Genomic DNA, 22,487 nt, shown 5'->3' on the forward strand with positions numbered 1-22,487 from the left:
ACAGAGCATCTGACTCACCAGTGTGTGAGTGTGAGTGTGTGTGTGTGTGTGTGAGTGTGTGTGTGAGTGTGTCTGTGTGTTGCGTGTGTGTTGTGTGAGTGTGTGTATGTGTGTTGTGTGTGTGAGTGTGAGTGCGTGAGTGTTTGTGTGTGAATGTGTGTATCTGGTGTGAGAGTGTGTGAGAGTGTGTGTGAGTGTTGTGTGTGAGCGTGTGTGTGTGTGAGTGAGTGTGTGGGAGTGTGTGTGAGTGTTGTGTGTGAGTGAGTGTGTGTGACTGTGTGAGTGTGTGTGAGTGTTGTGTGTGTGTGTGAGTGTTGTGTGTGTGTGTGAGTGAGTGGGAGTGTGTGAGTGTGTGTTGTGTGTGTGTGTGTTTGTGTGTGTATTGCGTGGGTGTGAGTGTGTGTATGTGTGTGTGTGAGTGCGTGAGTGTTGTGTGTGTGTGAATGTGTGTATCTGTTGTGAGTGTGTGTGTGTGAGTGTTGTGAGTGAGTGAGTGTGTGAGAGTGTTGTGTGTGTGAGTAAGTGAGTGAGTGTGTGTGTGTGTGTTGTGTCTGTGTGTGTGTGTGTCTGTGTGTTGCGTGTGAGTGTGTGAATGTGTGTGTGTGTGTGTGTGGAGCGAGGGTTAAATTCTCTCCCTCCTCCCCCTGTTGCAGGCAGTGTGTGTGGGGAAGTTGGTGTATGTGGGGGCTGTGCTGGGAGGAGCTCAGTGTGGGGAGGTTGGTGTGTGTGTGGGTGTGTGTGCTGGGAGGAGCTCAGTGTGGGGAGGTTGGTGTGTGTGGGGGCTGTGCTGGGAGGAGCTCAGTGTGGGGAGGTTGGTGTGTGTGGGGGCGTGGGGGCTGTGCTGGGAGGAGCTCAGTGTGGGGAGGTTGGTGTGTGTGGGGGCTGTGCTGGGAGGAGCTCAGTGTGGGGAGGTTGGTGTGTGTGGGGGCTGTGCTGGGAGGAGCTCAGTGTGGGGAGGTTGGTGTGTGTGGGGGCGTGGGGGCTGTGCTGGGAGGAGCTCAGTGTGGGGAGGTTGGTGTGTGTGGGGGCTGTGCTGGGAGGAGCTCAGTGTGGGGAGGTTGGTGTGTGTGGGGGCTGTGCTGGGAGGAGCTCAGTGTGGGGAGGTTGGTGTGTGTGGGGGCTGTGCTGGGAGGAGCTCAGTGTGGGGAGGTTGGTGTGTGGGTGTGTGTGGGGGCTGTGCTGGGAGGAGCTCAGTGTGGGGAGGTTGGTGTGTGTGGGGGCGTGGGGGCTGTGCTGGGAGGAGCTCAGTGTGGGGAGGTTGGTGTGTGTGGGGGCTGTGCTGGGAGGAGCTCAGTGTGGGGAGGTTGGTGTGTGTGGGGGCTGTGCTGGGAGGAGCTCAGTGTGGGGAGGTTGGTGTGTGTGGGGGCTGTGCTGGGAGGAGCTCAGTGTGGGGAGGTTGGTGTGTGTGGGGGCTGTGCTGGGAGGAGCTCAGTGTGGGGAGGTTGGTGTGTGTGGGGGCTGTGCTGGGAGGAACTCAGTGTGGGGAGGTTGGTGTGTGCGTGGGGGCTGTGCTGGGAGGAGCTCAGTGTGGGGAGGTTGGTGTGTGCGTGGGGGCTGTGCTGGGAGGAGCTCAGTGTGGGGAGGTTGGTGTGTGTGGGGGCGTGGGGGCTGTGCTGGGAGGAGCTCAGTGTGGGGAGGTTGGTGTGTGTGGGGGCTGTGCTGGGAGGAGCTCAGTGTGGGGAGGTTGGTGTGTGTGTGGGTGCTGTGCTGGGAGGAGCTCAGTGTGGGGAGGTTGGTGTGTGTGGGGGCTGTGCTGGGAGGAGCTCAGTGTGGGGAGGTTGGTGTGTGTGGGGGCTGTGCTGGGAGGAGCTCAGTGTGGGGAGGTTGGTGTGTGTGGGGGCTGTGCTGGGAGGAGCTCAGTGTGGGGAGGTTGGTGTGTGTGGGGGCTGTGCTGGGAGGAGCTCAGTGTGGGGAGGTTGGTGTGTGTGTGGGGGCTGTGCTGGGAGGAGCTCAGTGTGGGGAGGTTGGTGTGTGTGTGGGGGCTGTGCTGGGAGGAGCTCAGTGTGGGGAGGTTGGTGTGTGGTGGGGGCTGTGCTGGGAGGAGCTCAGTGTGGGGAGGTTGGTGTGTGCGTGGGGGCTGTGCTGGGAGGAGCTCAGTGTGGGGAGGTTGGTGTGTGTGGGGGCGTGGGGGCTGTGCTGGGAGGAGCTCAGTGTGGGGAGGTTGGTGTGTGTGGGGGCTGTGCTGGGAGGAGCTCAGTGTGGGGAGGTTGGTGTGTGTGGGGGCTGTGCTGGGAGGAGCTCAGTGTGGGGAGGTTGGTGTGTGTGTGTGGGGGCTGTGCTGGGAGGAGCTCAGTGTGGGGAGGTTGGTGTGTGTGGGGGCTGTGCTGGGAGGAGCTCAGTGTGGGGAGGTTGGTGTGTGTGGGGGCTGTGCTGGGAGGAGCTCAGTGTGGGGAGGTTGGTGTGTGTGTGGGGGCTGTGCTGGGAGGAGCTCAGTGTGGGGAGGTTGGTGTGTGTGTGGGGGCTGTGCTGGGAGGAGCTCAGTGTGGGGAGGTTGGTGTGTGTGTGGGGGCTGTGCTGGGAGGAGCTCAGTGTGGGGAGGTTGGTGTGTGTGTGGGGGCTGTGCTGGGAGGAGCTCAGTGTGGGGAGGTTGGTGTGTGTGGGGGCTGTGCTGGGAGGAGCTCAGTGTGGGGAGGTTGGTGTGTGTGTGGGGGGGCTGTGCTGGGAGGAGCTCAGTGTGGGGAGGTTGGTGTGTGTGTGTGGGGGCTGTGCTGGGAGGAGCTCAGTGTGGGGAGGTTGGTGTGTGTGGGGGCTGTGCTGGGAGGAGCTCAGTGTGGGGAGGTTGGTGTGTGTGTGGGGGCTGTGCTGGGAGGAGCTCAGTGTGGGGAGGTTGGTGTGTGTGTGGGTGTGTGTGCTGGGAGGAGCTCAGTGTGGGGTGGTTGGTGTGTGTGTGGGTGCTGTGCTGGGAGGAGCTCAGTGTGGGGAGGTTGGTGTGTGTGTGGGGGCTGTGCTGGGAGGAGCTCAGTGTGGGGAGGTTGGTGTGTGTGTGTGGGGGCTGTGCTGGGAGGAGCTCAGTGTGGGGAGGTTGGTGTGTGTGTGTGGGGGCTGTGCTGGGAGGAGCTCAGTGTGGGGAGGTTGGTGTGTGTGGGGGCTGTGCTGGGAGGAGCTCAGTGTGGGGAGGTTGGTGTGTGTGTGGGGGCTGTGCTGGGAGGAGCTCAGTGTGGGGAGGTTGGTGTGTGTGTGGGGCTGTGCTGGGAGGAGCTCAGTGTGGGGAGGTTGGTGTGTGTGGGGGCTGTGCTGGGAGGAGCTCAGTGTGGGGAGGTTGGTGTGTGTGGGGGCTGTGCTGGGAGGAGCTCAGTGTGGGGAGGTTGGTGTGTGTGTGGGGGCTGTGCTGGGAGGAGCTCAGTGTGGGGAGGTTGGTGTGTGTGTGGGGGCTGTGCTGGGAGGAGCTCAGTGTGGGGAGGTTGGTGTGTGTGTGGGGGCTGTGCTGGGAGGAGCTCAGTGTGGGGAGGTTGGTGTGTGTGTGGGGGCTGTGCTGGGAGGAGCTCAGTGTGAGGCGGGCAGTGTTGATCAGAGGAGCAGCTCTGAGCTCCGATTGCCTGCGCTGCTTCCTTCCTCGTCTGATTTTCTCACTCTGTTTCCTCTCTGTTTCTCCCCGCGGTGTTTTCCCGGGAGCCATGAGGACTGTGTCGCCTTTGGGAAGCTGGTATTCCAACAGCTGCTGCCTCTGCTGCCACGTCCGTACCGGCACCATCATCCTGGGAGTCTGGTCCATGGTGAGTGCGGCTGGGAGTGAGGGAATGTCTGAGTGCTGGGGGAGGGCAGCCAGGGAAAGGAGGCAGTGTGTGGGGGTAGGAGCAGGGAGGGGGAGGGGGTGTGGGGGGAAGGGGGTGGTATGAATAAGGAGGGGGAGGGGGAGGAGGGGTTGGTGAGGGAGAGAGAGAGAGGAGAGGACAGTGAGGTGAAGAGGAGGGTGAGGGAGAGGAGTGAGTGAGAGAGGAAGAGAGGAGAGTGAGGGGGAGGATTGGAGGAGAAGGGGGTGACGGAGCATGAGTTGAGGGGTGCGAGGGAGTGGGGTGCGAGGGAGAGGGGTGCGAGGGAGTGGGGTGGGTGGGAGAGGGGTGCGAGGGAGTGGGGTGCGGGGGGGAGGGAGTGGAGTGGGGTGGGGGTGGGAGGGAGTGGGGTGGGAGTGGGAGGGGGTGGGAGGGAGTGGGGTGGGAGTGGGAGGGAGTGGGGTGGGAGTGGGTGGGAGTGGGGTGGGAGTGGGTGGGAGTGGGGTGGGAGTGGGGTGGGAGTGGGTGGGAGTGGGTGGGAGTGGGGTGGGAGTGGGTGGGAGTGGGGTGGGAGTGGGTGAGAGTGGGGTGGGAGTGGGGTGGGAGTGGGTGGGAGTGGGTGGGAGTGGGTGGGAGTGGGGTGGGAGTGGGGTGGGAGTGGGAGGGAGTGGGGTGCGAGGGAGTGTAATGGAGGTGAGGGTGGTGGTGGAGGGTGAGGTGAGAATAATGTGGATAGAGGGGGAGGAGCTGAGGGGGTAAGAGAGTGAGGTGAGGGAGAGTGACTGCAGGGAGGGAGAGGAGAATGAGGACGGGAGGCATGTGAGGGGAGAGGAGACTGAGGGAGGGGCTGAGTGAGGCGGAGGGGAGTGAGGGGAGAAGGGAGAGAGGGGAGTGAGGAAGGGACTGAGTGAAGCGGAGGGGAGTGGGGTGTGAGGGGAGTGGGGTGTGAGGGGAGTGGGGGGCGAGGGGAGTGGGGGGCGAGGGGAGTGGGGGGCGAGGGGAGTGGGGGGCGAGGGGAGTGGGGGGCGAGGGGAGTGGGGGGCGAGGGGAGTGGGGGGCGAGGGGAGTGGGGGGCGAGGGGAGTGGGGGGGCGAGGGGAGTGGGGTGTGAGGGGCGAGGGGTGTGAGGGGCGAGGGGTGTGAGGGGCGAGGGGAGTGGGGTGCGAGGGGAGTGGGGTGCGAGGGGAGTGGGGTGCGAGGGGAGTGGGGAGCGAGGTATGAGGGGAGCGAGGGGAGTGGGGTGTGAGAGGTGAGGGGAGTGGGTTGGGAGGAGCGAGGGGAGAGGGGAGTGAGGTAGGGGCTGAGTGAGGCGGAGGGGAGTGAGGGGAGTGGGGTGTGAGGGGAGAGGGGGGTGTGAGGGGAGGGGGGAGGGGGGTGTGAGGGGTGAGGGGAGTGGGTTGGGAGGGGAGCGAGGGGAGTGAGGTAGGGGCTGAGTGAGGCGGAGGGGAGTGAGGGAGTGATTTGAGTGTAGGCGGCTGCCCTTGTTATGCAGCATTCTGAGTGAACTTTCACCCCAGCCTGATTGTGATAAACACTGAGTTTTGGCGAATGTTTCACATGTTGCGATGGTTTTCATTACTGTCTGTTGACCAAGAAGGCAGAAGGTTACTGCTGCTTCTGTGACCCAGTGCTACTCCTGATCAGGTCAAATCTCCCTGGTGAAAACCGCTTTGTGATGGGGATAAATTCGGGATTGTAGATTCTGTACCGTTTATCCCCCATTCACTGAATTGGCCAGGGTGTCTCATGTCAGAAGCTGGACTATTCATGGCCTTGGGAGGGTATTTCTGGAACTCTGTAACCTTCACATGGCTTTACATCCCGAGCCTTATTGAGATAATACTCCAGGCTAGACACTTCCTCTAAGCTGCTGGTTGAGTCATGGAACATCCTGCAATGTATTGCTGAAAGCTTGGATAAACATAGCTGTGTCAGAGCTGCAATATCTGAAGTCCTCGGGATGAAAGTGGATATTGAAAATGCGAATTTATTGAGTAGGCAGGTCTTTCACAATTTGCTTCATCGAACCCAGAGGAAACCAACTTCATTTTAAATTCATTCTAAAAGATGTAGATTAAAGTACAGCACTGGAGTAGAATATCCTGTGATTTCCCAGCAAGTGGAATAATTACTTTGTGGATTTGCCCCGGCAATATTCTCATTACCTTTGTAGATATTTGATTTGATTTATTAATGTCACATGTATTAGTATACAGTGAAAAGCATTGTCTCTTGCGCGCTCTGCGGACAAAGCATACCGTTCATAGAGTACACAGGACAGAAGGAGAGGAGAGGGTGCAGAATGTAGTGTTACAGTCATAGCTAGAATCATAGAATCCCTACAGTGCAGATGGAGGCCATTCGGCCCATCGAGTCTGCACTGACCACAATCCCACCCAGGCCCTATCCCCATAACTCCATGCATTTACCCTAGCTAGTCCCCCTAATACTAAGGGGCAATTTAGCATAGCCAATCCACCTAACCCACATATTTTGGACTGTGGGAGGAAACGGGAGCACTTGGAGTAAACCCACGGAGAGAATATGCAAACTCCACACAGACAGTGACCCGAGGCCGGAATTGAACCCGGGTCCCTGGCACAGTGAGGCAGCAGTGCTAACCACTGTGCCACCATGCTGCCCCAAAGGGTGTAGAGAAAGATCAGCTTAATATAAGTTGGTCCATTCAAAAGTCTGCTGGCAGCAGGAAAGAAGCTGTTCTTGAGTCGGTTGGTACGTGACCTCAGACTTTTGTATCTTTTTCCAGACGGAAGAAGGTGGAAGAGAGAATGTCCAGGATGCGTGGGGTCATTAATTATGCTGGCTGCTTTACCGAGGCAGCGGGAAGTGTAGACAGAGTCAATGGATGGGAGGCTGGTTTGCGTGATGGATTGGGCTACATTCACGACCTTTAGTAGTTTCTTGCAGTCTTGGGCAGAGCAGGAGCCATACCAAGCTGTGATACAACCAGAAAGAATGCTTTCTATGGTGCATCTGTAAAAATTGCTGAGAGTCGTAGTGGACATACCAAATGTCCTTAGCCTCCTGAGAAAGTAGAGGCACTGGTGAGTTTTCTTAACTATAGCGTTGGCATGGAGATACAAGCACAGTGCAACGCTTGATTTGATGTAGATTGGATGAGCTACATTTTCAGTAACTAATGTGCTTTGAATTCTGCAAGGTAACCTCCCCACAATTTATCTAACACTGAAGGACAACGGATGGGCAATAAATGTTGGGAAATAAATGCCAGCAACACCATCCCATAAATGAATAAAATTAAGGAATTCTGTTCAATGGATTGATACAGTAAGAAGTTTAACTTCACCAGGTTAAAGTCCAACAGGTTTATTTGGTAGCTTTATTTTGCTACCAAATAAACCTGTTGGACTTTAACCTGGTGATGTTAAACTTCTTACTGTGTTTACCTCAGTCCAACGCCGGCATCTCCACATCAATGGATTGATACCAGAGGGTGAAGTATGAAACTGAACACTGATTCTTTTCTTGATAGGATGTTTATTCACACAATGCAGCATTACAGATCTCTACATCTCATCTATCAACACCCCAGTGTCCCAGCAGTCCCCATTTATATTCCTTTTGTTTTCAGAGAACGAGTCCGTGCAAATGAATTTGTGTCACTTCTGGGCAAGTGTAAATGACCGTGTTATGAGCTCAACTGCTTGTCTTAAACTGGTTGTTAGTATAGCTATTAGCACACTCGGGATTATTCAGCTAGTGCTTACAAAGGGTAAGGGTCGATGGATGCACTTGCAGATAGAAAGTTGATTCAAGTGGTGTTCCACAAGGCTCAGTGTTGATACCCTTGTTGTTTGTGTTATATATTCTTCATCCCATCTCACCGACATAGAACAAAGAAAATTACAGCACAGGAACAGGCCCTTCGGCCCTACAAGCCTGCACTGACCATGCTGCCCATCTGAACTAAAACCCCCTACCCTTCCGGGGACCATATCCCTCTATACCCATCCTATTCATGTATTTGTCAACACGCTCCTTAAAAATCACAATCGTTTCTGTTTCCACTACCTCCCCCGGCAACAAGTTCCAGGCATCCCCCATCCTGTGTGTAAAAAAACTTGCCTCGTACATCTCCTTTAAACCTTGCCCCTCGCACCTTAAACCTGTGCTCCCTAGTAATTGACTCTTCCACCCTGGGAAAAAGCTTCTGACTATCCACTCTGTCCATGCCCCTCATAATCTTGTAGACTTCTATCAGGTCGCCCCTCAACCTCCGTTGTTCCAGTGAAAACAAACAAAGTTTCTCCAATGCCTCCTCATGGCTAATACCCTCCATGCCAGGCAGCATCCTGGTAAATCTTTTCTGTACCCTCTCCAAAGCCTTCTCCATCCTTCTGGAGGAGGAGATAGCAGGGCATCTGGATAGAAATGGTTTGATCAATCAGACGCAGCATGGATTCATGAGGGGAAAGTCGTGCTTGACGAACATGTTGGATTTTTATGAAGATGTGACTAGGGCGGTTGATGGAGGAGAACCGGTGGATGCGGTGTTTTTGGATTTCCAAAAGGCGTTTGATAAGGTGCCCCATAAAAGGCTGCTGAAGAAGATTAGGGCACACGGAGTTGGGGGTAGTGTGTTAAAGTGGATTGGGGACTGGCTATCCGACAGGAAGCAAAGAGTCGGAATAAATGGGTGTTTTTCCGGTTGGAGGAAGGTAACTAGTGGCGTGCCGCAGGGATCGGTACTCGGGCCGCAACTGTTTACCATTTATATAGATGATCTGGAGGAGGGGACGGAGTGTAGGGTAACGAAGTTTGCAGACGACACAAAGATAAGTGGAAAAGTGAATCGTGTGGAGGACGGAGAAGATCTGCAGAGAGATTTGGACAGGCTGAGTGAGTGGGCGAGGATATGGCAAATGGAGTATAACGTTGATAAATGCGAGGTTATACACTTTGGAGGAAATAATAACAAATGGGATTACTATCTCAATGGAAACAAATTAAAACATGCTACCGTGCAAAGGGACCTGGGGGTCCTTGTGCATGAGACGCAAAAGCCCAGTCTGCAGGTACAACAGGTGATCAAGAAGGCAAATGGGATGTTGGCCTATATTGCGAGGGGGATAGAATATAAAAGCAGGGATGTCTTGATGCACCTGTACAGGGCATTGGTGAGGCCGCAGCTGGAATACTGTGTGCAGTATTGGTCCCCTTATATGAGGAAGGATGTATTGGCATTGGAGGGAGTGCAGAGAAGGTTCACCAGGTTGATACCGGAGATGAGGGGTTTGGATTATGAGGAGAGGCTGAGGAGATTGGGTTTGTACTCGTTGGAGTTTAGAAGGATGAGGGGGGATCTTATGGAGACTTATAAGATAATGCGGGGGCTGGATAGGGTGGAGGCGGAGAGATTCTTTCCACTTAGTAAGGAAGTTAAAACTAGAGGACACAGCCTCAAAATAAAGGGGGGTCGGTTTAAGACAGAGTTGAGGAGGAACTTCTTCTCCCAGAGGGTGGTGAATCTCTGGAATTCTCTGCCCACTGAGGTGGTGGAGGCTACCTCGCTGAATATGTTTAAAGCGCGGATGGATGGATTCCTGACCGGTAAGGGAATTAAGGGTTATGGGGATCAGGCGGGTAAGTGGTACTGATCCACGTCAGATCAGCCATGATCTTATTGAATGGCGGGGCAGGCTCGAGGGGCTAGATGGCCTACTCCTGCTCCTATTTCTTATGTTCTTATGGTAGTGTGGTGACCAGAATTGAACACTATATTCCAAGTGTGGCCTAACTAAAGTTCTATAAAGCTGTAACATGGACTTGCCAATTTTTAAACTCAATGGCCCGGCCGATGAAGGCAAGCATGCCGTATGCCTTCTTGACTACCTTCTCCACCTGCGTTGCCACTTTCAGTGACCTGTGTACCTGTACACCCAGATCCCACAGCGTATCAATATTCTTAAGGGTTCTGCCATTGACTGTATATTTCCTATCTGTATTAGACCTTCCACATCCTCCTATTCCTTTCTCCCTCCTGCGTTTATCGAGTTACCCTTTGACTGAACCCTTCACCAACGCTGACTGACCTATTTTGTGTCTCTGACGGTTCTGATTTCGAGCATCTTTGTGCATTTTGCTGTTTTCTGTCAGGCGATCGGGCAATGGCACAGTGTTCAATTAAACGTCTAATTTAGGGCAGGTCATCAAATGATTGACAGGGTCTTTAAACTGTCAGAAACATTGCAACATGAGCTCCAATTGTTTTGGAAATGCGAGTAACTAGAATTTGATCGGCGAGGAAGATTAGATTCATTACCCGGTATCTATTACCGCTTTGTGTCCTGAGAAGCTTCTCTGACAACAATAGTAGCTACCCAGTGATTCGGAAAGAGAGAAGAGTTAATTTTGCCCGGAGCACATGAATAGAAATGTAGATCCGCCAATGATATGTCTCAACGGACATGAATCACTGGGAAAGCTAATCTGGGGAACTGAAACAGCAAATCTCATTAAAGTTTCAGAATCTCCTTAAGCTTCGGTTAGATAACTGACACACATGAACGAGGCAATGAAGTCGTCATATCTGTGTTGAACCCACACTCTGTCGGGTGTTCGAATGTAACCGGTGACAACTTTGTATTGGATGTAATGTGACCAATGATAACAAGCTGTAAGGGTCAGTTGATCCAGTAAGCGATGGAACCAATTATAGAATGATGTCATCGTCAGTTGACCAGCTGACTCAATATAAATAAGAACCTATTTGGAATTGTGGGGAGCTTGGAGTGGCACAGGCCGAGGCCCCAAGTTTGGAGTAATGAAGTATGAAGTAATTAAACCCTTTCTTTGATTTATAATTTGGAGTAAGTTTTGTTATATTTTTATTGGCTGCATTTGAAGAGTTCCTTCCAAAGAAACATTGAGTACTGAATTCACAAGGGCCGATCCGATACTGCCCTTTGAACACGCTTACACACACAACCGTTTATGATTTGTATTTTTGTTGTAAGTTGGTGTCCGATGCAAAGACTGCCACGAGCTATGTTTAAGCTGATCTGCTTGTGATTGGGCAAGAGGTTTCTTTCTCTCCAACAAACCAGCTTCAGCTGATTAAATTGAAATCATATGAAGTTAGGGCTGGCGCGGTGGTTAGCACCGCTGCTTCACAGCGCCAGGGACCCGGGTTCGATTCCCAGCTTGGGTCACTCTCTGTGTGGAGTCTGCACATTCTCCCCGTGTCTGCGTGGGTTTCCTCCGTGTTCTCCAGTTTCCTCTCACAGTCTGAATGACATACTGGTTAGGTGGATTGGCCATGCTAAATTGACCCTAGTGTCAGGGGGATTAGCAGGGTAAATGCATGGGATAGGGCCGATTGTTGTTGGTGCAGGGTCGATGGGCCAAATGGCCTCCTTCTGCACTGTAGGGATTCTATGACTCTATAAATTAGGAGCAGGAGAAGGCCACTCGGCCACCCGAGGCTGCCCCCTCATTCAATAAGATCGTTGCTGATCCAAATGAAACCTCAATCCCGCATCCCTGCCCGCGACCTTTCACCCCCTTGTTGCAGTAGCCATTTTCTTTCAATGACTCTAGCATTCTATTACAATTCCTCTTCAGATCACATCTTTCCCCCTCTTTGTTTTTGTGCTTGGTGCTTTCTCGTGTGGGTAATCTTCCTCCTTCTCCAATACCTTTATCGTTGCCCAAGGTTTTCTCATTTCTTCACCATTTCTCTAAGTGGATGTTGCTGTGAACAAGGGGGAGGCCATTCGGCCCCTCGAGCCTGTTCCGCCCACCATTCAATTCAATCAGCGCTGCTCTGTATCTCCACTGCAGTTATCCTCCTTTCTTCCCTATCGTTTAATGTCCCTGTCTATCACAAATCTTTGACTTTTTCAATTGACCCCCGACCTTTTTGGTGGAGAGGGTTAAAGATTTCCACCATCTTTATGTGAAATAATGCCCCCTGACCTCACTCTGAGCAGCCTGGATCTAATCTTCAGAGTTACCGCACCAGAGGAATCTTTCTAATCAAACCCTCTGATCATCTTAAAAACAAACCCCAATTCAATCACTCCATAATCTCCTCTACTCGATATAAATCCAAGGGGGGCCTGTGATTGAGGTGTATAAGATTATGAGGGTATAATTTTAATTTATTATTTAGTGTCACAAGCAGGCTTACATTAACACTGCAATGAAGTTACTGTGAAAATCCCCTAGTCACCACACTCCGGCGCCTGTTCGGGTACACTGAGGGAGAATTTAGCACGGCCAATGCACCCTAACCAGCACGTCATTTGGACTGTGGGAGGAAACCTGAGCACCCGGAGGAAACTCACACAGACACGGGGAGAATGTGCAAACTCTGCACAGACAGTGACCCAAGCCGGGAATCGAACCCGGGTCCCTGGCGCTGTGGAGTAGCTGTGCCAACCACTTTGCCACCCCAAAGAGTGCCATGAGATCTTTACATCCACATGATTTCCTCGGGTGGATGGAGCTATTACAAGGGGGCATAACTATAGGGTTCGTGGTGGGAGATATAGGAAGGATATCAGAGGTAGATTCTTTACGCAGAGAGTGGTTGGGGTGTGGAATGGACTGCCTGCAGTGATAGTGGAGTCAGACACTTTAGAAACATTTAAGCGGTTATTGGATAGGCACATGGAGCACACCAGGATGATAGGGAGTGGGATAGCTTGATCTTGGTTTCAGATAAAGCTCGGCACAACATCGTGGGCCGAAGGGCCTGTTCTGTGCTGTACTGTTCTATGTTCTATGATAGGCAGAGTGGTTTAATAGCACGCCTGAAGATTGCACTCCTTCAGTATTTCATTGGGGGCGTCAGTCTCCAGGCGCTGGAGTGCTTCTTGAACCATTTGACCCACTGAAGTCAACACTTTCTGCAGATTAACTCTGATCACACCTAATTATAGTTTTAATAGCATGGATGCTATTTGAATTCGAGCCACATAGAGAGATATTAGGAGAGTTGACCAGAAGCTGGATCAAAGCAGCGGGGTTTTAAGGAGTACGTTCATGAAAGAAAGTAGAGCTAAAAAGAGGTAGAGAGGCTCAGCGAAGGAATTCAGAAACACAGGGCTCAGGCAGCTGTAGACCCGGCTGTGAATGGTGGACGGTGAAGAGGCTTTTTTAAATTCATTCGTGGGACTTGGGCATCACTGGCTGGCCAGCATTTATTGCCCTTCTCTAGTTGCCCTTGGAGGGCATTTGAGAGTCAACGACATTGGCACTGCTGCCTCACAGCGCCAGGGACATGGGTTCGATTCCCGGCTTGGGTCACTGTGCGGAGTCTGCACATTCTCCCCGTGTCTGCGTGGGTTCTCTTCGGGTGCTCCAGTTTCCTCCCAGTCTGAAAGACGTGCTGGTTGGGGTGCATTGGCCATGCTAAATTCTCCCTCAGTGTACCCGAACAGGCGCCGGAGTGTGGCGACTAGGGGAATTTCACAGTAACTTCATTGCAGTGTTAATGTAAGCCGACTTGTGACATTAATAAATAAAATTTGAAAACTTAAACTTAAAACTTTAAAAACTTAAAAGAGGCAACGGTGACAAGAGGGGAAACCTCTTCACGCAGCGAGTGGTTAGGGTCTGGAATGCACTGCCCGAGAGTTTGATGGAGGCAGATTCAATCGAGGTGTTTGAGAGGGAATTAGATCTGAAGAGGAAGAGTGTGCAGGGTTACGGGAAGACAGCCAATGAGTGGCACTGGGTAACTAGCACATTCGGACAGCCGGTGCAGACATGATGGGCCGAATGGCCTCTTTCTGTGCTGTAACCATTCTGCGATTCTGTGAAATTTGATCACCTGTGGGAACGATTTAACCATGTCTACTGTATCAAAACCGCAATTAAATCTCCCCTCCGCGTCGAAAGCTTCACGTTTTTACGTGTCCAGATCACCAACAACCTGTCCTGGTCCACCCATGCCGACACTATAGTTAAGAAAGCCCACCAATGCCTCCACTTTCTCAAAAGACTAAGGAAATTTGGCATGTCAGCTACGACTCTCACCAACTTTTACAGATGCACCATACAAAGCATTCTTTCTGGTTGTATCACAGCTTGGTATGGCTCCTGCTCTGCCCAAGACCACAAGGAACTACAAAAGGTCATGAATGTAGCCCAATCCATCACGCAAACCAGCCTCCCATCCATTGTCTCTTCCAACACTTCCCGCTGCCTCGGCAAAGCAGCCAGCATAATCAAGGACCCACGCAGCCCGGACATTCTCTCTTCCACCCTCTTCCATCGGGAAAAAGATACAAAAGTCTGAGGTCACGTACCAACCGACTCAAGAACAGCTTCTTCCCTGCTGCTGTCAGACTTTTGAATGGACCTATCTCGCATTAAGTTGACCTTTCTCCACATCCTAGCTATTACCGTAACACTACATCCTGCACTCTCTCATTTCCTTCTCTATGAATGGTATGCTTTGTCTGAATAGCGCGCAAGAAACAATATTTTTCACTGTATGCTAATACATGTGACAATAATAAATCAAATCAAATCAATCTCCTCCACTCGAAAGGGATAAGGGCTGGGATTTTCCCCCAAAAATTCTAAGTCCCCAATTTGCGGAAAAATGGGAGTAACCCCCGCTTGTTTTTTCAGCATGATTTCCAGAGCAAATCTCCCATACTCCATGCCTCACAGGATGATCAGTGGACGGGGCCTATTCCTGCTGGAGAGGCCGGCAGCACAGCGCTGAGTGGGCCGCTGCACATGCGTTGATCTGTCAGTGCTGAGATTGGCGCATACACAGTGGCCCCGCACTGCCGGCCTCCCGATCGATAGCCAGCCCCGTGATCCCGCATCGCTGTCCCTCCAAACACCCCAGCCCCCGATTGCAGGCCACTGGACCTCCCCGGCAAGCCCCGGTGACCCCCAGTCCCCGGCCAGCCCCAATTTCCTGATCACCCCCGCGGCAGCCACCAACCCTCCCTCCCCCGCCGACCAGATGGCCAGCCCTGATCGCTGTCCTCCCTCGCTCTGCCTGCAATCCCTGTGCAGAGTGGCACAGAGTGATCGCCCACCGAATAGGCCCCACTCCCTCCTGATGCCCGGTGAGCAGTGCCAAGGTGCTCTGGGGCAGTGCCATAGCCCCTTGGGCTGTGCCAGGCTGGCACTGCCCAAGGGGAACCTCCCCTTACCCCCAACCTCCTGGGGGGGGGGGGGGGCACAACGGTCTCCATTCCCTCAAGTTCCCTCTGTTCCTTGTTACTAGGGACTAGTTGTAAACCCCACTGGAGTGAACCACTCCCGGCATGGGAGAGATGTTAGCGGGCCTGGAGACTTCAGTCCTGGGCCCACTAATCATATTGAAATTGTGATCTCCACATGGTAATTAGCTCCATGCTGATTTCTGGCGCAGAGTTGATTGGCCTGGAAATCCTAGCCACGCAGATGTGCAGCGGCCCAGGGGCCTAGTGGGAAGCCCGCAAAACGGCCTCCGTTGATGTCTCCCCTCTCACTGCACTGGAGAATCGCTCCAGGTTCTCCAGTCTCTCCTGACTGGAATCCTTCACCTTTCCTATAATTCTGGTAAACCACCCCCTTTCCAAGGCCTGGACCTTCCTAAAGTATGCAACACAATACACCAGCCCAGATCTTACCGGGGAATTATAAACACTCCTGATATCCGTATCCAAACAAATCTCTGAACCGTAACAATTTCTTTGATTTGATTTATTATTGTCACATAGAAATCATAGAATCCCTACGGTGCAGAAGGAGGCCATTCGGCCCATCGAGTCTGCACCGACCACAATCCCACCCAGGCCCTATTCCTGTAACACCACCTATTTACCCTGCTAATCCCCAGACACTAGGAACAATTTAGCAAGGCCAATCAACCTGACCTGCACATCTTTGGACATGTATTAGTATACAGTGAAAAGTATTGTTTCCTGCGCGCTATACAGATAAAGCATACCATTCATAGAGAAGGAAACGAGAGAGTGCAGAATGTAGTGCTACGGTAATAGCTAGGATGTGAGAGAAAGATCAACTTAATGCGAGGTAGGTCCATTCAAAAGTCTGACGGCAGCAGGGAAGAAGCTGTTCTTGAGTCGGTTGGCACGTGACCTCAGACTTTTGTATCTTTTTCCCGAAGGAAGAAGGTGGAAGAGAGAATGTCCGGGGTGCGTGGGGGTCCTTAATTATGCTGGCTGCTTTGCCGAGGCAACGGGAAGTGTAGACAGAGTCAATGGATGGGAGGCTGGTTTGCGTGATGGACTGGACTACATTCACAATCCTTGTTAGTTCCTTGCGGCCTTGGGCAGAGCAGGAGCCATACCAAGCTGTGATAAAACCAGAAAGAATGCTTTCTATGGTGCATCTGTAAAAGTTGGTGAGAGTCGTAGCTGACATGCCAAATTTCCTTAGTCTCCTGAGAAAGTAGAAGTGTTTTCTTTTCACCTTTGATGATAGTCGTAACATTCCCAGACTTTTAGGTGATTAAATTGATTTATCGATTGGTTAAGACTATTCTAAACTATTTGTATTCTCTTTGAAGGTGCTTTCGCAATGAATGAGCTTTGCTTTGAGTTGCTGACTGCTTTATTTTTCTCTCCATTAGCTGATCAATGGCGTGGTGCTGCTGATTTTGTTGTCTGCTCTTGGTGACCCTGAACGGTACCATCTGCCCCACACTGAACACGGCAGTGACTTTGACTTCACCGATGATGCCAGTAAGTCCATACGTTTGCTCATTGTCGCTCCCTCTGCACTCTCCCTGTAACCCCCTGAAACCCCCCCCCAATCACACCAAGCCTCCACTTCCCTCCCAACCCACTAGTTCATGGGGAGGGGTGACGCAGTGGTATTGTCACTGGATCAGTAATCCAGAGACCCCAGGTAACACTCTCGGGACCCGGGTTCAAATCCCATCACAGCAGATGGTGATAGATGAGTTCAATAAATATTTGGAATTAAAGTCTGCTGATGACCATGAAACCATTGTCATAAAAACCCATCTGGTTCACCAATGTCCTTTAGGGAAGGAAATCTGCTGCCCTTACCTGGTCTGGCCTACATGTGACTCCAGAGTCACAGCAATGTGGTTGACTCTTAGATGCAGGGCAACTAGGGATGGGCAATAAATATCGACAACATCCTGTAAATGAATGATACTAAACTTCCAAATTAACTTGAATTTAGTCAGACTCTACAGTATCAAAAAGAAATGCTGATAAACATTCAAGTGTAATTATTCTTTCCTGATGGAATCCCCTTTATACTTGCTTCAGAATTTGTTGCATGTGGGACCACAGTGAGACCTACTCAACAAACCAGATGCAATTAAAGAAATGGGGCAGCACGGTGGCACAATGTTAGCACCGCTGCATCACAGTGCCAGAGACCCAGGTTCGATTCCCGGCTTGGGTCACTGTCTGTGTGGAATTTGCACGTTCTCCCCGTGTCTGCGTGGGTTTCCTCCCACAGTTTGAAAGACATGCTGGTTTGCACAGTCCAAAGATGTGCGGGTTAGGTGGATTGGTCATGCTAAATTGACCCTGAGTGTCAGGGGGACTAGCAGGGTAAATATGTGGGGTTATGGGGATAGGGCCTGGTTGGGATTATGGTCGGTGCAGACTCAATGGGCCGAATGGCCTACTGCTGCACCGTTGGGATTCTGTGATTCTTGCAGCTGCATTTGCTAAGTGTCACTTTTAGATTTTTAAGTACAGATATATTTCCTGTCACATCTGCCACGGGCACGGCATGGTGAGGAATCGGGGAAAGGAGGGGATCTCACACAGAAACTGCAGAGACCGAGCTCAGACTCGAATCAATCAAATCATTGAACTTTTTTAAAAATTTAAAATTGCAAACGTGCACATCGAGGGCAAGTTCAGGTGTTGGGATCAAGCCGGGATAGAAGGTGGGGTAAAAGCTCGATCAGGGAGGGGGAGGAAGGAGATGGGATGGATGTGCCGAATGAAAGAGGGATAGAGAGATTGGAGTGGAGAGGAGAAAGGGACTGGAGGTTGGGAAGTCAACAGGCGGGGTGGGTGATGCTGAGGAGTACGGTGGAAAGGAAGGAAATTCCTGTGGAGTGACACAACGGCCAAGAGATGTGAGGAAGGTAAAGGAAGGTTTTTTACGAGATGGCTGGGGCAGCATTTATTGCCCATCCCTTGTTTCCCTTGAGAAGGTGATGGTGAGCTCCCTTCTAGAACCACTGCAGTCCCTGAGTTGTAGGTACACCCACAGTGCTGTTAGGCAGGGAGTCCCCAGCGACAGTGAAGAAACAGCGATATATTTTTCCTTTTATTCATTCGTGGGTCATGGGTGTCGCTGGCTGGGTAACATTTATTGCCCATCCCTAGTTGCCCAAGGGCAGTTGAGAGTCAACCACATTGTTGTGGCTCTGGAGTCACATGTAGGCCAGACCGGGTAAGGACGGCAGATTTCCTTCTCTAAAGGACATTAGTGAACCAGATGGGTTTTTCCGACAAACGACAATTTATGTCAACAATCGACAACGTTTTGTGACATGTTCGCTGCCGGGCCACCTGCATGGTGGGAAGGCCTCTGTCCACCGTGTATAAAATACTGGCAGCTGGGGGTTGGATCAGGTTCTTTATTGGCCATTAACCAAGGCCATACTTACCTGGCAAGGATGTAACCATGACCAGGCCAGGGACGGAACTCTCCAACGCAAACCTCTCTCAAGGCTGGGTAGGCCGAAAGTTTCAATCAAACATTTTGAAGCTTAGATCCATAGGGAGGAATTTTACGAGAAATATTCTGTGTGAAAGTGGGAGAGTTTCAGATCCATTTTCTGGACAAATCCAAATTCACAATCGATGGGTGGGGTGAACCGGTAAAATCACCCCCATAAACTATGAATATTAAGGTTACGGAACCAAAACGGGTTGATGGAGTTAAGGTTCAGATCATTCATGACTGAATGTCTAACTCAGGTTGTTTTCTCTGGAGCAGCGGAGGTTGAGGGGAGACCTGATCGAAGTCTATAAAATGATGAGGCAGAATCCTTTTCCCAGAGTTGAAATGCCTAATAATAGGGGGCATGCACTTAAGGTGCACTGGGGGCATGCAAGCCAGGAAGGCGACGGCCGAGTGGGATTATTGCTAGGTATTAATCCAGAAACTCAGCTATTGTTCTGGGGACATGGGTTCAAATCCCGCCACAGCAAATGGTTGAATTTAAATTCAATAAAAAATATCTGGACTTAAGAATCTACTGCTGTCGATTGTCGGAAAAACGCATCTGGTTCACTAATGTCCTTTGGGGAAGGAAATCTGCTGTCCTTACCTGGTCTGGCCTACATGTGACTCCAGAGCCACAGCAATGTGGTTGACTCACAACTACCCTCGGGCAACTAGGGATGGGCAATAAATGCTGGCCAGCCAGTGACTCCCATGTCCCATGAATGAGTGAAAAAAAAGGGTGAGGGGGGAAAGTTTGAAGGAGATGTGAGGGGCAAGATTTTTACACAGAGAGTGGTAGGTGGCTGGAACTTGCTGCCAGGGGTGGCGGTGGAGGCAGAGACGATAGGGGTGTTTAAGGGGCTTTTGGATAAGCGCATGAATATGCAAGGAACAGAGGAAAATGAGCAAGGTCTGGCAGGAGGGATCAGTTTAATTTGGTGTCATGTTCGGCACAACATCATGGGCCAAAGGACCTGTTCCTGTGCTGTACTGTTCTGTGTTCTATGTTCTACATTCTATGAACAGGCTGGGGTATCGTATGGACGCCAGGATACAAACCAAACCAGCTGCCCAAATTAAGGGGAAGAGTAGATTCAGTGGACCCATTGGATAAAATATCAAAAAACTGAAATACAAGAAATAATTCAGGCAGAACATTTCTTGGTAAATGAGTTCAGTTTGTTAGCGTTCAGCTATAAAAGAGACTGCGAGGTGTCCTATTGTGTAAACACAAAGGCTGTTAGATCAAGTTTATTAATCATATCTGATTATTCGATCCTCCCCATTGTAATACAGAAACTGACAATGACACATTGATTTCTTGTCCTCCACCAGTAACAATAATTTCCCACTGTAATCACTGACGACTGAGGCATCAACTGTGCAGCAAGATCTCAAATGACAGCCAGAAGTCGATCAGAATAGCTCCCTCTGTGTTCAAAGCCCCCACCTATCTCTAACTTCCTGTCTCTAACCTTCGCTAACCCAATAATTTCCTAATCTCTATTCCACCACCTCCCGGCCTCCCCCAATTTTCAATGTTTTTTTGTTCATTTATTCATGGGACATGGGCGTCACTGGCTGGCCAGCATTTATTACCCATCCCTAGTTGCCCGAGGGCAATTAAGAGTCAACCACATTGCTGTGACTCTGGAGTCACATGTAGGCCAGACTGGGTAAGGACGGCAGATTTCCTTCCCTAAAGGACATTAGTGAACCAGGTGGGTTTTTCCGACAATCGACAATGGTTTCATGGAATTAGTAGATTTCTAATTCCAGATATTTTTTATTGAATTCAAATTCCATCATCTGCCGAGGCGGGATTCGAACCCGTGTCCCCAGGACATTAGCTGAGTTTCTGGATTAATGAGCTAGTGATAATACCGCTAGGCCATCACCTTCCCCGATGCTCAATCGAAGGACATGCTTACAGCTGCCTGGGCATCAAGCTCTATAATTCCCTCCCCAAATCTCTCAACCTCTCTCTCCTCCTTTAAGATGCTCCTTAAAACTAACCTCTTTCCGGTCCCAATGTGCCACATCTGGCTTTGTGTCACATTCTCATAGGGTCCCCACAGTGCAGAAGGAGGCCATGCGGCCCATCGAGTCTGCACCGACCACAATCGCATCCAGGCTCTATTCCCATAACCCCCAACATATTTACCCTGCTAATCCCCCTTGCACTAATTTTAGTGTAGTGCAATTTAGCATGGCCAATCCACCTAACCCACACATCTTTGGACTGTGGGAGGAAACCGGAGCACACAGAGGAAACCCACGCAGACACGAGGAGAACGTGCAGACTCCATGCAGAGGATGGAATTGAACCTGGGTCCCCGGCGCTGTGAGGCAGCAGTGCTAACCACTGTGCCACCGTGCCGCCCGTGTTTGAAATTCTGATGGAAAATCACTCCTGTGGGGATTTGGGGTTGTTTAATTAGGCTGAAGGCCGAATATAATGTAGGTTACATTGGTTGTGACCTTCCAAATTCCCGTGTATGCTGGAAACGTCCCAGCGGAATGAAAAATCTCTAATGTAACAGCTCTGTTCAAGAAAGGAAAGTGGCAGAAAGGAGGAAACTACAGGCCAGTTAGTCTAGTGTCTGGGTTTGGAAAAATGCTCGAATCCAATATCAAGGAGGTAATAGCGGGACATTTAGAAAATCGTAATACAGTTAGGCAGAGGCAACATGGTAGCTCTGACGAAGGGTCACCCAGACTCGAAACGCTGGCTCTATTCTCTCTCCACTAATGAGATTTCCCAGCACTTTCAGTTTTTGTTTCAGATTCCTGCATCCACAGTATTTTGCGTTTATCATGGTTTTGTGAAAGGGAAATCGTCTTTGACCATTTTATTTGAGTTCATTGGGGAAGTAACAAACAATATGGATGGAGGGGAACCTGTAGATGTGGTATACTTGGATTTCCAAAAGGCATTTGATAAGGCACCACCTCAAAATTTACTTCACAAAATAAGAGCTGTGTGTGTAGGGGGTAATGTATTAGCACAGATAAAGGATTTGTTAGCTGACAAGAGGCAGAGAGTGGGGATCAATGGGTCATTTTCGGGTTGGCAAACTGTAACAGATGGAGAACCACAGTGCTGTGCTCTCAGCTACTTTGAAGTTCATTTATTAGTGTCACAAGTAGGCTTACATTAACACTGCAGTGAAGTTACTGTAAAAATCCCTTAGTCGCCACACTCCGGCGCCTGTTCGGGTACAGTGAGGGAGAACTTAGCATGGCCAATGCACCTGACCAGCATGTCTTTTGGACTGTGGGAGGAAACCAGAGCACCCGGAGGAAACCCACGCTGACACGGGGAGAACGTGCAGACTCCGCACAGACAGTGACCCAAACCGGGAATCGAACCCGGCTCCATGGCGCTGTGAGGCAGCAGTCTAACCACTGTGCCGCCGTGCCACGACCTACATCAATGACTTGAATTAAGGGATTGATTGTATGGTATCTAAATTTGCTGATGGCACAAAATTAGGTAGGAAATTAAGTTGTCAAGAGGACATTAAGAGTGGGAATTTTTGGCCCCAAGGCTGGAAAATCCCACCCGAGGTCTGCCCCTACTTGCTACGATTCCCGTGGCGGGCGGGAGGGGAACATTTCACCCAAGGAGTTTACTTGGAATTGAAATGGGTGAAGTGAGTGGGTAAAAATTTGACAGAAGCAGTAGAATGTACGTAGATGTGACCGTAGCCAGTTTGGAAAGCAGTGGAATATTAAATGGAGAGAGGTTACAGAATTCGGTGACACAGAGGGATCTGGGTGTCCTGGTGCATAATTACAAAATGCTGGTGTGTGGATACAGCAAGTGATTAGGGGGGGGGGCAAGGGCAATGTTAGCGTTTGTTGTAAGGGGAATTAAATCTAAAAGTAGGAAGCTATGCTGCTGCTGTACAGAGCGACAGTGAGACCACATGTGAAGTACTGTGTACAATTTTGGTCGTCTTACTTAAGAAAGGATATAATTGCATGAGAAACAGTTCACTCAACCGATTCTTGGGACGAAGGATTATCGGTGGCACAGTGGTTAGCACTTCTGCCTCGTGGTGCCAGGGACCTGGGTTCGATT

General features: G+C 50.9%; 1 protein-coding gene across 2 annotated transcripts in view; it reads left to right on the forward strand.

Moving 5' to 3' along the window:
• Positions 1-3,066: 3,066 nt before the first annotated feature.
• The window catches only part of laptm4b (lysosomal protein transmembrane 4 beta), a 66,721-nt gene continuing 47,300 nt past the window's right edge, over positions 3,067-22,487 (forward strand). The window contains exons 1-2 of one of the 2 annotated variants that reach the window (XR_013498370.1): positions 3,067-3,713; positions 16,302-16,413. Coding sequence is in view for 1 of the 2 variants with exons in the window: in XM_078217007.1 (XP_078073133.1) it covers positions 3,615-3,713; positions 16,302-16,413 (211 nt within the window). In the remaining variant the exon portion in view is untranslated. The remainder of the gene's footprint in view (positions 3,714-16,301; positions 16,414-22,487) is intronic. The other variant, XM_078217007.1, reaches the window with a different exon arrangement.

The sequence above is a fragment of the Mustelus asterias genome, chromosome 7, assembly GCF_964213995.1.
Source record: "Mustelus asterias chromosome 7, sMusAst1.hap1.1, whole genome shotgun sequence".
Lineage (NCBI taxonomy): Eukaryota > Metazoa > Chordata > Chondrichthyes > Carcharhiniformes > Triakidae > Mustelus > Mustelus asterias.